General features: G+C 42.0%; 2 protein-coding genes across 14 annotated transcripts in view; one reads left to right on the forward strand and one right to left on the reverse strand.

The window, feature by feature from the left end:
- The window catches only part of Smc1a (structural maintenance of chromosomes 1A), a 56,315-nt gene extending 55,575 nt beyond the window's left edge, over window positions 1-740 (reverse strand). For all 6 annotated transcript variants that reach the window (XR_007344857.1, XM_015506522.2, XM_015506523.2 and 3 more), the window contains exon 1: window positions 563-740. Coding sequence is in view for 5 of the 6 variants with exons in the window: in XM_015506522.2 (XP_015362008.1) it covers window positions 563-671 (109 nt within the window). In the remaining variant the exon portion in view is untranslated. The remainder of the gene's footprint in view (window positions 1-562) is intronic.
- Window positions 663-15,064, forward strand: part of Ribc1 (RIB43A domain with coiled-coils 1) — a 21,165-nt gene continuing 6,763 nt past the window's right edge. The window contains exons 1-3 of one of the 8 annotated variants that reach the window (XM_048796674.1): window positions 848-1,092; window positions 9,636-9,674; window positions 13,992-14,108. In XM_048796674.1, coding sequence (XP_048652631.1) covers window positions 13,992-14,108 — 117 coding nt within the window. In that variant the 5' untranslated portion in view covers window positions 848-1,092; window positions 9,636-9,674. The other 7 variants (XM_015506527.2, XM_048796672.1, XM_048796673.1 and 4 more) reach the window with 7 other exon arrangements.

Here is a 15,064-nt window from a genome sequence, read left to right on the forward strand (position 1 = left end):
CCAAGCCCTCTGAAGACTCAGGCTCAGGGTTCAAAATTCAAAAGTGCCGCCTCTGGAGATGAGTAAAAAGGAAGGAATTGGAGCGTACCAATGAGAAGCGGGAGGGGGCGCTAGGTTGAAGCATAAGTGTACTGTATGGGACCGCAGGACACGGCAGAGCGAAATGCCGTCCCACATTTCACGGAGGGGTCAAACAGGGCTGGGAAGCTAGAACCAGACAGACCAGCAGGGAGCCGCGCAGCAGGAAGCCGACAGCTGGCAGCTGCCTCCGGACGCGCCTCTTTTGGCGGGAGGGGGCAGTGGGCCCGGAAACACACAGTTCGGCCTGAACCACTAGGACCGGAACGGGGGCCGCACGAAACTCGCGCAACTGACACCTGGGGAAGAGGCTCGAGTGAGAACACCTGAGCGGGGAGAGTCGAACTCCCCCCGTCAGGAGAGGCAAGGAACCTTTTAGACTTCACAACGGTTCAGGTTACATAGGCTGGGTCGTACTACTTTGGCGTCGGATAGGGGGGTCCAGGCCGGGACGTGCGCAGGGCCGCAGCCGGGTTTATCTCACCAGAGCCATTGGGTCCAATGATGGCGGTGAACCTCTGAAATGGTCCGATAATCTGTCGACCCTTGTACGATTTAAAGTTCTCGATCTCAATCAGTTTCAGGAAACCCATGTCAGCCGCGGCTCCAGCGGCGGTAGGAGAGGCCGCGCCGTAAGCCCGGGAACCGAGGTTACCCGCGCGGGAAACGCCGCAGTGCAGGCCGGGCGGAAGGTAAACCTCGCGAGAGTAAGCCCAGGCCAACGGGATATCCGGCTTCCTGCGCGAGTGGGAACTAGGGGCGGGAACTTCGGTCTGACGTGGAGGTTTGTTGATCCGTTGCCCAGGCTCGAGCTAGGATTTGGGCCCGCCCCTCTTTCTTGTTGCGTGGCAACCACAAACCGCTGCTGCAGCGGACTAAGTTGTAGAGAAGTTGGTGCCAGGAGGACTCAGAGCAGCTTTTGGGATCCGAGAAGGCAGGCAGGACCTGAACCTACGCTTGCGGAGACAAGTCAGAAGTCACAGCAAGGTTATGCCCCCCAAGGGCAAGTGAAAGGTGGGAATTCTGCTGTGGCTTCATTTAGTCTAGAAAGCTTGAAGGCTTAGACAACGACAGGGTCAGGAATTGGAAGGACTCCGTGGAGCAGAGGGCTGAACGGGAAGGAAGGAGCCAGTGAGAGGATTCATTGTTTAGGTGTGCTCAGATTTCGCTGATGGTGAGGTGAGATTGCAAAATAGATGTAGAGTTAAGGGGGACGGGGTTCACCAGGAGACAGGGATACAAACTGGGGAAGGCTGTGGCCTCAGATTTACCCATGTCCTTCTTTCCTGTTTCTCCAAGCAAGCTCAGAAACTGCCGCTGTAACCCAAGAGCAGACTTGGACCCAAATCCAACTAGGAGCTTCAAAATTGCGATTCTTTACTGAGAAATCCCAGAGGCCAGGGTCCCTAAGGCAGTGCTCTGCACCTGCATCCTTCTTCCCTTCATGCCTCTCCCCCATGCCATTTCCACTGCTGCATACCCCTCTGCCACCTTCCCTTTCTTTCCCTCTTCCTCTTTCCTCTTGGTTCTCTGACTTCTACCTCCCCACTCCCTTGTTACCTTCCTTCCTTTTCCTCCTCTGCACCTCTGACACTCTCCACTCAGCTTCCCCACCTTTTCAATCCCTCCTCACCAACTTTTCATCCCTCTATAATCTGTCACCTTATACCTATTCATTACTAAGGTGCCGCAGTCTGGCTGGGCACAATCAGGAGCCACTTGTCAAAAGAAACTAACTTTATTTTTAGAACCACACACGCCAAACAAAACAGCCTCTCAGGAAAAATCCTCAGAGCCTCAACTGCCACCACCGGCTTTCCACAAGCCTCTCTCTCCCACACAAGCCTCTTTCCACCTCCCACAATCCTCCTGCTCTTGAGGCCGATTGGCTGGGTCACGTGGGCGGAGCCAAAAAAGTCCCCCAATGAGCAGCTCCGTGGTCTGAAAGGGCAGGGAAACAGTCCAATGAGCATCACCGCAGAGGAGCCAATCAGCTAGATGTTGCTGGGGCCGAGGAGCCAATCAGCTAGATGTTGCTGGGGCCGCTGTGAGCCAATCATCAGCCGGCAGCTGGAAGTTTGCTGGCAGCTGGAAGTTTGCTGGGGCCCCTTCGGCTGTGGCTCTCAACATCTCCCCCTCTCTGTTTAAACAACAAGCATGTGGCTTAGGGACCGTGCCTGCCTTAGGTTGTCCAATAGTACATATGGTCCTTAGGTTGGTACCATTGCAATTGGATCTTACCCGTCACTGACTACCGGTCCAGTATACAGCCACACCTGTGGAGAGGTCTTTGTACCAGCGGGGGGGTGAGGTTCTTTGCCTCACCTCTGTTGGCCCCCAAATTTTAGCTGGACGATCATGACAAGCAGAAGGGAGGAAGATACACCAAGCCAATTGACGGCTCCTTTTGGAAAAATTGTACCACCGATGACATCATCAGCAAAAATACCCCAACACTACCACAAGTCGCTGCACCAACAGATAGTTCACAATGCATACAGGTGAGCTCACAATGTGTCCAGGCAAGTTCTGCAAGCAGTTCAGTGATGGCTATTGTAGAAGCTGTAGATTGGTTTTATCTTTGACTTCACCAGCACTGGGATGAAGATAGGAATTCTGGCAATAATGGCTAAAGAAAAAATTATGTAACATTACAGAAGGCACTAAAAGAAAACAATTTTCTTAACAATTTACATTATCTTTAAGAGAATTATTAAATATAATGAAAAGGAAAGGTGAAAGTAAACAAACAGATCTGTTAACCTTCTTTTGTGTTCACATATTAAAACAATCTTTAACAGCTGTTTACCCAATTAAATTAAACCATTTAAATCACGTGAATTAAAAAAAAATATTTGGATCCATTTTATCATGAGCGCTCATCATATATGATATATGGACATACATACATTCAAACATATAACACAAAACACAAGTGTGCACACATAATATAATACATACAACACATAACATTATAGTAAAGGCCTTATAACTTTTTACAGGTGAAATCTCCATTGCAATGTTTAAAAACTCTATAGTCAAAAAATAGAACTGATCAGCAAAACATTAACCTAGGTCTGTATGAGCTCAAAAAACAAAATAGAACTTCATGATATGGCAAAGGGCAATAATAAAATAGATATTGAAAAAAGCATCCTGGTTCTGTTGCAGATGTAAGAATAGCCAAACTGGAGTTTTGGATATCAGTTGTTATGGATTTGAGCCAAATCATCTTCTTTTTGGTCTGTAGAAATCGCTTTAGTTAATCTTTCTGGAATCCAAATCGGCTGCTGTTCTCCCTGTGGAAACACATAAACAGACCCCCGACTCCAGACAATCACTGGGTCAGGACCTTGGTTAATCTCTCTGGAATCCAAATCGGCTGCTGTTCTCCCTGTGGAAACACACAAACAGACCCCCGACTCCAGACAATTACTGGGTCAGGACCTTTCCATTGTCCTGTTAGAATATCCTTCCAAAGTACCTTGGGCTTATGTACATTTTTTGGACACATATGCCTTTCCGCAGCACTAAGTCCTGATGAATCCAAATTTAAAAAGTTTAGAGTAAAAAGGGTTATTTTAAGTTTATCTTTGGGGAATATATACCCCTTCCCAATTCCTTCTTTTTGCTTTAATAAGTACATTTTAATAGTTTGATGAGCTCTTTCAACTATGCCTTGTCCCTGTGGATTGTATGGGATTCCTGTTATATGAGTAATGCCAAATGTTGAGCAAAATTGTTTAAAAGAGGTAGAAGTATAACCAGGGGCATTATCTGTTTTTAACTGTTTTGGAACACCCACAGTGGCAAAATTTTGTAAGCAATGAGCTATAACATCTTTAGTTTTTTCTCCGGCATGAAGGGAGCCCATCAAAAATCCAGAAGAAGTATCAACTGTAACATGCAAATATTTTAATTTTCCAAATTCTGGCAAGTGTGTGACGTCCATCTGCCAAATATGGTTAGGTATCAATCCTCTAGGATTGACTCCAAGATTAACTTGTGGTAAAAAGGTCACACAATTTTGACATTGTTTTATTATTTGTCTAGCTTGTTCCTTAGTTATTTTAAAACGCTTTTGTAAAGTATTAGCATTGACATGGAACTTTTTATGAAAATTTATAGCTTCTTCTAGTGTAGAGAAAATATGTATGTCATGTGTAGTTTTATCTGCTAAATCATTGCCCAAACTAAGGGCTCCAGGCAATCCTGTATGTGCCCTGATATGTCCTATAAAGAATGGATCTTTTCTGTCCCAGATTAGACTTTGTATAGTGGAAAGCAAAGAGAAAACAGTAGAAGAAGGGGAAATCCTACCAGCATCTTCAAGAGATACTATAGCATTAACTACATACTGACTATCAGAAAATAAATTAAATACAGAATCTTTAAACATCACAAAAGCTTGTAAAACTGCATTAAGCTCTACCTTTTGAGCTGATTGTTTGGGTACTAAAAATGTAAAAGTTTGATCAGGGGTAACTACTGCTGCTGTACCATTATTTGACCCATCAGTGAATATATTTGGAGCATTCATGATAGGTGTTTTTCTTGTCATTTTTGGAAAAATTACAGGATGCAATGACCAAAAAGACAATAAAGGATTAGATGGTAAGTGGTTATCAAATGAAACATTAGATTTGCACATGATTATTGCCCAAGTATTTAACTCATTAGCTAACTCATCAATTTGATTCATAGTATATGGAGTAATAATTTTATTGGGAGAAATTCCAAACACTCCCTTTGCTGCTTTTATTCCTTTGAGTATTAATTGTCCTACAGCCTCAGGATACCTAGTAAGAATAGTGTTAGGAGAATAAGATAAATGTATCCATAATAATGGACCTTCTTGCCAAAATACTCCTGTAGGAATATTTTTTGTTGGTAGTACAATAAATAATAAAGGCAAACTTATATCAATTCTATCCAAATGCATATTTTCCATATATGTTTCAATGATTTTTAATGCCTTTCTTGCTTCAGGCGTTAACATTCGGGGTGAATTTGGATCTGATGGACCTTTTAGGATATCAAATAAAGGTCCCAACTCTCCTGTTGGTATACCTAAATAAGGCCTTATCCAATTTATGTCTCCTAATAACTTTTGAAAGTCATTAAGTGATTTGAGTTGATCTACTCGTATTTGAATTTTTGGTGGACGGACCATGGTTGAGGATAATAGAACTCCTAAATAATTAATTGGAAAATTTAATTGTACTTTATCTATTGCTATCTCTAGATTATAATTTTTTAATAAGTTTGTAAGTGTGGCATAACATTCTAGCAATGTGTTTTTATCTTTGTGTGCTAATAATACATCATCCATATAGTGAAATATTTGTAGTTCAGGATTTTGATTTCTAAGTGGCTGGATTACTTTGTTAACATAAATTTGACACATAGTTGGGCTGTTAGCCATCCCTTGAGGGAGTACTTTCCATTCATATCTCTGATCAGGACCTTCATGATTCAGTGCAGGGATAGTAAATGCAAAACGTGGACTATCCTCAGGATGAATTGGAATTGAAAAAAAACAATCTTTAATATCTATAACTAAAACATACCAGGTTTTTGGCAAAGCAGACAATTGAGGAATCCCTGATTGAGCAGGTCCCATAATAACCATCTCATTATTAATGGCTCTTAAATCTTGCAATAATCTCCATTTACCAGATTTCTTTTTGATGACAAAAATGGGAGTATTATGGGGAGATACAGAAGGTTGTATATGTCCTTCTGCTAATTGTTGTTTGACCAGGTCATGGGCTGCTTGTATCTTTTCTTTAGTCAGGGGCCACTGAGGAACCCATACTGGTCTTTCTGATTTCCAAGTAATTTTTATTGTCTCAGTGGCCCTTTCTGAAAATCCAACCCATGTCTGTCTGTTCCTTGATCTATTTGTATTGGTGCTGCTATACCTTGTTCTTGTTTTTCTAATCTTTTTCCTTTCCTAAAACCTTGTCTAGTCATAATAGTGGGTGCATTTTGGTTGATGTTATTTGTTAATGTCAAACCTAATTGATCTAGGACATCTCGTCCCCATAAATTTACGGGAAGATGATCCAATACATATGGCTGTATAGTTCCTTCACATCCTTCAGGATCCTTCCAATCTAATACCATTGCACTTCTATGGGGATTAGTCGCCACTCCTAGGCCTCGAAGCGTTTGAGTGGCTTGTTGTAATGGCCAATGTTTTGGCCATTCTTGACGAGAGATGATGCTAAGGTCTGCACCTGTATCCAGTAGCCCATTAAATTCATGTCCTTGAATATTTAGTTTTAGCATGGGGCGAGAATCTAAATTTAAAGAAAGCATAGCCCAATCTACACCTGTGGAGCCTAATCCCTTGGAACCTCTTTCTACAGTACGACTGGAAAATTTATCATGTAGGCTGGGTATTATTAGTAACTGTGCTATTCTATCTCCTGGTGAAATTACTGATATACCCTTTGGAGAACTGGCTATAATTTTTATTTCACCTTCATAATCGGGATCAATTACCCCAGGACTTATCATAAGTCCTTTTAGAGTAGAAGAGCTGCGTCCCAATAATAAGCCTACTGTTCCTTTGGGAAGAGGTCCTTTCACCCCTGTGGGAATGATTTGAACTCCCATCTCTGGAGTTAGTACTGCTCTGGCGGAGGCGCAGATGTCCAACCCTGCGCTCCCTCTGGTTTGTCTGATGAGGGATCTGATGGACAATGTGTCCTGGGCACTACCCTGATGGGGTTGCTGGGTTCCTCCAGTGCTCCGTATATTTGTGGTTTTGGGCCCCGGAGCATTGGGCCCCCCTGTCCATTTTTTGGCAATGGAGCCCGATGCCTTTCTCCACGATATCGTGGATAAACACCTGGTCCTTGTTCGTTTTTTGATAATGGAGTACCCTCTATGGTGGTTTGAGAACGGCATTCATTAGCCCAATGTCTCCCTCTACGGCATCGTGGGCAAATACCTGGTATTCTACTCCTTTGATACCTAGTTTTGTTAAACCCTCCTCCAATGGGGCAATTCCTTTTAAAATGTCCTGTTTGTTCACAATTGTAGCATGTTCTTGGCCTGGCATCTAAAGCCTGTTTTACTGCAGCTGCCACAATTTGCCCTTGTTCATTAATGTCTCTGGCATCTAAAGCCTGTTTTACTGCAGCTGCCACGACTTGCTCTTGTTCATTAATGTCTCTACATAATTTAATATATGTGTTTAAATCTTCATGTTTCCATGGTCTAATGATATCTCTGCACCAACGATTCGCTTGCTCATAAGCCAGGTGTTTTAGTAATGGCATTGCTTGTTCTGTATTCCCAAAAACTCTGGTAGCTGTTTGAATAAGCCTATCTACAAATTCAGCATAAGGTTCATTAGCTCCTTGTATTACCTTAGATAATTGAACTTGTAAACCTCCATGTCCTTGTAAAGTCTTCCATGCCTTAATTGCATCTGCAGCAATTTGTGCGTATACACCAGGATCATATGCAATTTGTTGCTGCTGATCCTCATAAGGTCCCTTTCCTAACAACATATCTAGATTTCTCTGAGGATAACCAGCTGCTGCATTTCGCCTAGCCGTCTCCTTGCAAAATTCCTCATTGGCAACCTTCCATAACAGGTATTGTCCTCCATTTAGCACAGCTTTACACATATTAGCCCAATCTGCTGGCGTCATGTTCAAGTTGTTAATGGATTCGACCATGCTTACAGTGAAGGGTGCTTGAGGACCATAGGTTGTTACAGCCTCTTTTAGCTGCTTCACTGTTTTGAAATTTAAAACTTGGTAAAATCGCTGCCCTCCTGCCTCAAATACAGGGCATGTTAATATTTGAGATCTTGTCTCAGGATCCCAACTATCAACTGCGGGGGTTGGGGACCTCCCAGCATATGGAGGTGGCCTTGTTAGTTGGACACTTACGTCCTCTGGTGATAGAAAGGTGTTAGTAGCAGTCTCCTGTTGTAACTTTCCCCCTGATGGCTTTTTCTGTTTTACACTTTCTTTCTCTGTCTGACTAGCTTGAGAGGCCTTCTCTTTTACTTGAATCTTTTCCTCTGTCTGACTAACTTGAGAGACCTTCTCTTTTACTTGAATCATTATGTCTTCTTCTTCCTCTACCATTGTCTGAACTGAAGGCTTTGGACTAAGCAAACAAGATATGAACGTCCACAATGGCAATGTGCCAACTGGCAGAGTCCCTGGGCTTTTCTTTTCTATTCTTTTTAAATCTTCACCATGATGGTTCCATTGTGATATATTTAACAACTCCTCCTTAAAAAGCCATGGGCTACATTTTTGTATTGTATCAACGTATGCCCTGATTGTTCTTGATTTTACTGAGATGCCTCCTTCCTCTAACAATTTACTTAACACTCTTTCAGTTTGTTTTTTACTAATTTCTGATCCCGTATTTCTACTATAATACAACTCAACAAGATAACGCCTAACAAAACTGAAACTGAGTGAAACAAAATTGGAACAACACAAAATCATTATAATAGCCTCCTGAAATGTCCATCCGTCCTTTCTCCCTATCTGTTCCTCAGATGTGAGCGGTTTTTCTTCCATCTTACACATCTCCAGGGACAGGCAACTTAAAACAAAAGTGAAACAAAATAACAAAAGAAGAATCTTAAAATGGCTACCCATCCTCTCGCCCTGCCCTCAGGGGCGAGCAGTTCACTTACCCTCAGTCGCTCCCCGTGCGAGCCACCAAATGCCGCAGTCTGGCTGGGCACAATCAGGAGCCACTTGTCAAAAGAAACTAACTTTATTTTTAGAACCACACACGCCAAACAAAACAGCCTCTCAGGAAAAATCCTCAGAGCCTCAACTGCCACCACCGGCTTTCCACAAGCCTCTCTCTCCCACACAAGCCTCTTTCCACCTCCCACAATCCTCCTGCTCTTGAGGCCGATTGGCTGGGTCACGTGGGCGGAGCCAAAAAAAGTCCCCCAATGAGCAGCTCCGTGGTCTGAAAGGGCAGGGAAACAGTCCAATGAGCATCACCGCAGAGGAGCCAATCAGCTAGATGTTGCTGGGGCCGAGGAGCCAATCAGCTAGATGTTGCTGGGGCCGCTGTGAGCCAATCATCAGCCGGCAGCTGGAAGTTTGCTGGCAGCTGGAAGTTTGCTGGGGCCCCTTTGGCTGTGGCTCTCAACACTAAGGTCATGGCCTTATGACCATGGCAATACAAGAAGCTTAAAATGCCTACTGAATCTTCCTGGTCAGTGACCTTACATTATGGTGGCAGATGGAACTGGTAGGCTGGGGTTGGTGCCATTCTCAGATGTGGAAAGGATCTGGTGGTTGTTGTAGCCACTCCTGTAACTATTTTTAAAATTATGTCTGAAGGCTGGGAAGAGTCCTAAAGACAAGACTCTTCCTCAGGACAAGTCCAGAAAAGTGAGAATCCTACAATCAAGTAGGAGACCCATAAATGAAGTTCACTTGGAAGAAAAAGTCACAATCAGACAGAGGGGATAAGATGAACAAGGACAGCTATTTCATATTATTCACAGAGGAGAGAATTATTGTTCCTTTCTTCTTTTTTCTTTTTTTCAGTGCTGGGGATCAAACCCTGGGTTAAAACAAGTGAGAAAGGTAAAACTTTAGAAATTTTAGAAGAACATGTAGGAAAATACCTTTATGATCTCTGGATAGGAAGGAATTTTAAAAAATAATAACCACTAAGTTCAAAGGATAAAAAAAGGGTAAACGTGACTACATTCACATTCACTAATATTCACCATAAAGAAGTGAAAAGATGGGTAAGTACACAGAGAAAGCCTCTAAAATATTGATAACATTTTCTGAGTTCCATGGAAGTGTTCATTTTGTTATTGGTGGCACACAGCTGTATTCCCAGTGGCTTGGGAGGCTGAGACAGGAGGATCATGAGTTCAAAGCCAGCCTCAGCAAAGTCGAGGCGCAAAGCAACTCAGTGTGACCCTGTCTCTAAATTAAAATTAAAAAATACAAAATAGGGCTGGGGATGTGGCTCAGTGGCCGAGTGCCCCTGAGTTCAATCCCTGGTACCCCCCCCCAAAAAAAAAATTACTTTAAAATAATAAGCAAATAAAAAAATCACAAATTTGGAGATATTTACCACATTTATTTATTTATTTGCTTGTTGTTTATTTATTTCTGCAGTGCTGGGGATTGAATTCAAGGGCACTCTACCACTGAATCTACATCCCTAGCCCTTTTTTATTTATTTTGAGACAGGTTCTCACTCAACTGCCATGGCTGGCCTAGAACTTGTGATCCTCCTGCCTCAGCCTCCTGAGTCAGTAGGATTATAGGCGTGTGCCACCACACCCAGCTGACAAACCTGATTTTGTTTTGGGCGGGAGGTAGCAGCCCTATTTTGTAGTTTATTAGAGACAGGGTCTCACTGAATTGCTTAACACTTTGCTAAATTGCTGGGGCTGGCTTTGAACTCATGATCCTTTGCCTCCACCTCCCAAGCTGCTGGGATTATAGGCTTGTGCCACCACACTGGCCTGATTTTTTAAAAACAATGACTGTGGAAAAAAAGTAAACAAAAATATGGTGCCTATAAATGACAATAAAGTACTGTATATTTCAAAAAGATAGAAGAAAGGGTTTTGAATATTTTCACCATAAGAAATGATAAACGTTTAAGAAGATAGCTATGTTTACTCTGATTTGAACATGAGATAATGTATATTTATATTAAAACATCACATGATACCCCCAAAATATGTATAATCTTTATATTTTTATGTATCATTTAAAAATAAATTCTAAAAATGCAAAAATTAAATGAACAAAAGATATGAATTGGCACTTCACAGAGAAGCAAAGATGGTTAAACACGTGAAAAGATATGAAACCCACATTAGCAATAAATAAAATTTCAATTAAAGTCAGTAATTATAGTTTTATACCCACAAACTAAAAAAAATTAAGTCTGCAATACCAAGTGTTGGTTAGGATGTACACTGACTGGAGTTTTTGTACATTATTGTCATAGTGTAAAGTGGTATAATCTCCTTGGGAATTAACTTAGTATTATCCTATGAAGTTAAATATGCATACATTCTACAACCTAGCACTTTCTTTCCTGTTTCTCTCTCTCTCTCTCTCTCTCTCTCTCTCATATACACGCACACGCACACACACACACACGTACGCACGAGAAACTTTCCCACCTGCACATATGAAATCTCTCAATCTCTAAGTTCCTCTTTTTCTCTTGCAATTAAAAAAAATCCTTAACTGAGTTGTTTGTCTTGCAGGGTCCTAGTTTCTTGAACCCACTTCAATTGGGCTTTCATCCCTATACTCCACCAAAGATGTTCTTGTCAAGGTCATCAGCAACCTTCATGTTACTACATCAGTCAAATCTCAGTCCTCATTTTACTTAATCCATCATCAATTGATCACTCTCCTCCAAAAGCATTTTCTTTACTTGGCTTTAGGAAGACCACATCTCCTAGTTTATCTCCCATCTCACTGGCCACTCCTGTCCTTGTCTCCTCTGGGGCATTCTTATCCATCTACACTTACTCCCTAGAGATTTCATATAGTCTCATAGCTTTTCATTTCTTTGTGTTAAGGGCTGGGAATGCAGTTCAGTGCTAGAACATTTGCCCTAGCATGCTCAAGACTGGGTTTGATCCCTAGCACGGCAAACAAGCAAACAAAAAAACCCATATTTCTTTGTATCATTCAGGATAGGCTACATTATACTGAGGTTACAGATAACCCCCAAATATCAGCAGCTTATAAAAGCAAAAGCTTAGCTGGGTGCAGTGGCACACATCCAGCAACTTGGGAGGCTGAGGCAGGAGGATCACAAGTTCAAGGCTAGCCTGGGCAACTTAGCAAGACCCTGTCTCAGAATAAACTAAAGAGGACTGGGGATGTAGTTCAATGGTAGAGGTGCCTCTGGGTTCAATCCCCAGTACCACAAAAATAAATAAATACAAATAGAATAAAAACAAAAGCTTATATCTCACCTAAGTTTCTTATTCATTGTGGACTGGCTGCATCTCTGCTCTGTGTCATCATTCCAAGACTTCATCATTACAGGACCCAGGCTGAAGAATTACCTGCATGGGCAATTCCCTCACCTCCTTCAAGTATTTGCTCATGTTACTTTTTCAACTATGCTTCTCCTGACTTCCATATTTAAAAATTGCAACACTCTCTCATTTCCTTGGCACCTCCAATTCCCCATATCCTGCTCTATTTCCATATTGCTTATCATCATCTTACAAATTACTCAATGTACATTTTATGTTTTACTTTTTATTGTCTGTCTAGAAAGTAACCTCCACAATGACAGATTTTTGTCAGTTTTATTCCTCCATGTCTCCCAAATGCTTAAGAGCATCTGGCCACTAGTAGACGCTCTATGAATATTTGTTAAATGATAGGATAAATGCCAAGTAGAAAAAGCAAGATTCAGAATATATACAGCCTGATATTTTATAAAGGTCAAAACCAATAAAACTTGTAAAAATGTTTTTCAGAGATTCATACACATACAATGTATATTAATAAATATTAGGAGGAAATGATAATAGATTTTGGATATTATATAGGGTACTGTTGGAATAAGAAAAAGAAAGAAGAAACATAGAACACTTCAATGGTATTGATAGTGCTCTATTTCTTAAGGTAGGGGTTGGTTTCTTTATTTTGTCATACTTGCAATCTTACATCAGGATTATATATATTTTCCTGTATATATAATATATCAACTACTTCACAGTTACAAAATGATTGTTTAAAAAAGACCTCATGTAGGATTGTTTTAAAAAGACCTCAATAGGAGTTGAGGAAAGATACTCCACACAAAGGAACACCACATTCAAAGGCCCAGAGGTGGGAATAGTTATGTTGAAATACTTGATGGGAAGCCAGTGTGCCTGGAGCATGGGTTATGAGACCAACTGTAGAAGTGTGGAGGGATTGGATCTTGAAAGCCCATGGTAAGGAATTTGGATCTGATTCTCAGTGCAGTGGGAAGCCTATGGAGGATTTTAAGCAGGTGAGAAACATCATCAGATTTATGTTTGCAAGAGTTTTTGTGTTTTTTTTTTAACTATGGCTTTGGCTCACATATCAAAAGTGGGTTTCCCAAAATGTGAAGGGACACAGATGAATCTAAGACCTTGAAACTTTCATCTCACTAGAAAATAAGTAATAAAATAAAAACAAAAGGGGAAATTTATTTCAGTAAAGAAAACGTCTGGTTGCTGTGTGATGAGTGGGCTATAGGAACCAATAGAGGAAACTGGAAGACCAATCTGGAGACCTCTGCAGTCATTAGGAAGGTGACAATCGTGGCTTTGACTAGGGCTATTTTGAAAGAAGAGGGAGTGAGGGAAAGGAGGAGTTAAAGGATGTCCCCTGAGTTTTGGGCCTGAGCAACTTGGTGAATGGTAGTACCACTTACTGAAATGAGGAAAACTGAGTAGAGTATGAGAAAGGGTGAGATGTGTCAATGCCTTTGAGGCTTAGAAAGGTGAGCAGGGTTCAGATCATGAAGACCCTTATAAATCTGGCAAAGGGGGTCGGACCTTATTTTGTGAGCACAGGGGAGCCATTAGCTTTAAAGCTATTTTCAAAGGTTTTAAGCTGAAGAGTACCATGGTCATATTTGCTCTCAGAAAGATCACTCTGGTGGCCAGGGCAGAGAGGATAACATGGAACAAGGGAGGCCAGTGAGGAGACTCCTGGGAATATCACCTGATATGAGACTGTGAGGCCTGAATTAGGGCAGTGACAGCAGAGACGAAGACACAGATATGAAATATGTCAGAAAGTAAAATCAGTAGGAATCAATAACTGGTGAGATACTATAGGGATAAAGGAAAGGAGGTGGGATGTAGTCGAGGACTGTGGTCAGCACTGATGGGCCATTCCACTTCCCCTTCACTCCAGATGTATAAGCTAGGCCTGCCAGCAGATCCCAAGGAGGTGGCAGCCATTGAAGCTAGAAGAAATCGAGAAAAAGAACGACAAAGCCGATTCTTCAATGTGCGGAACCGAGTCATGGGGGTGAGTAGGCAGTGGGAGTCATTTCACAGAACTGGGGCTACCTCACATGACTGGAAAGGAACACAGCAGTGCCCATTATAGTCCTTTTCCTGACTCAAGCAGGCCCTAGGGCTAGAAAGGAAGGAGGAAGGGGTGGTACCCACTCCCATAGGCCCAAAAGGGGATTGGGAAGGATGGGTGGTACAGGGGGTGACAGTTGGCTCTTTTCTGGTCAGCTCTGGGCCATGTGGTCTGATTCTTGAGAGGCAGGCCATGTGAATCCAAAAAAGAACTAAAGCGTATTTGGTATTATGTATGCATAAGCCGTTTTGGCAAAGTAAGTAATATACTGCTAACCAGAATGAGGGTGAGAGACTGAAGGGATACTTAGTCTCTACTGATCTGTATTCCCTTTTGTACTACTTTAAATGTTTCCAATGAATTATAACCAAAATAAAGAGAAAATATTGATGGTTTAAGAAATAAAAAAGGATTGCTAGGTGGATAGAAAGAGGAAATGCAGCATGGTGTTCTGGAAAAGACACCTTAACTGTTTGAGGCCAGGTCTGCTGTTTGTTAGAGGTGTGGCTTTGGATAAGTCACCTTATTTTCTCTGAGCTCCAGTCTCCTCTTCAGTTAAATAAAGGAAGCACTGAGGTGGCAGCTCTGATAATTAGAGCATGGTGCCTGGCACAAGTAAGTAGTTGGCTACGTTTGAGTTGTTAGATGGAGATCCAGGTGACAAGCATTTCCTCACAGGGACTGCTCTGTTGAAAGCACTATCAGGGGGGCTGGAGATGTGGCTCAAGTGGTAGTGCGCTCGCCTGGCATGCGTGCGGCCCGGGTTCGATCCTCAGCATCACATACAAACAAAGATGTTGTGTCCGCCGAAAACTAAAAAATAAATATTAAAAAATTCTCTCTCTCTCTCTCTCTCTCTCTCTCTCTCTCTCTCTCTCATAAACTCAAATCAAAAA

Source organism: Marmota marmota, unplaced genomic scaffold, assembly GCF_001458135.2.
Source record: "Marmota marmota marmota unplaced genomic scaffold, marMar, whole genome shotgun sequence".
Classification (NCBI taxonomy): Eukaryota; Metazoa; Chordata; class Mammalia; order Rodentia; family Sciuridae; genus Marmota; species Marmota marmota.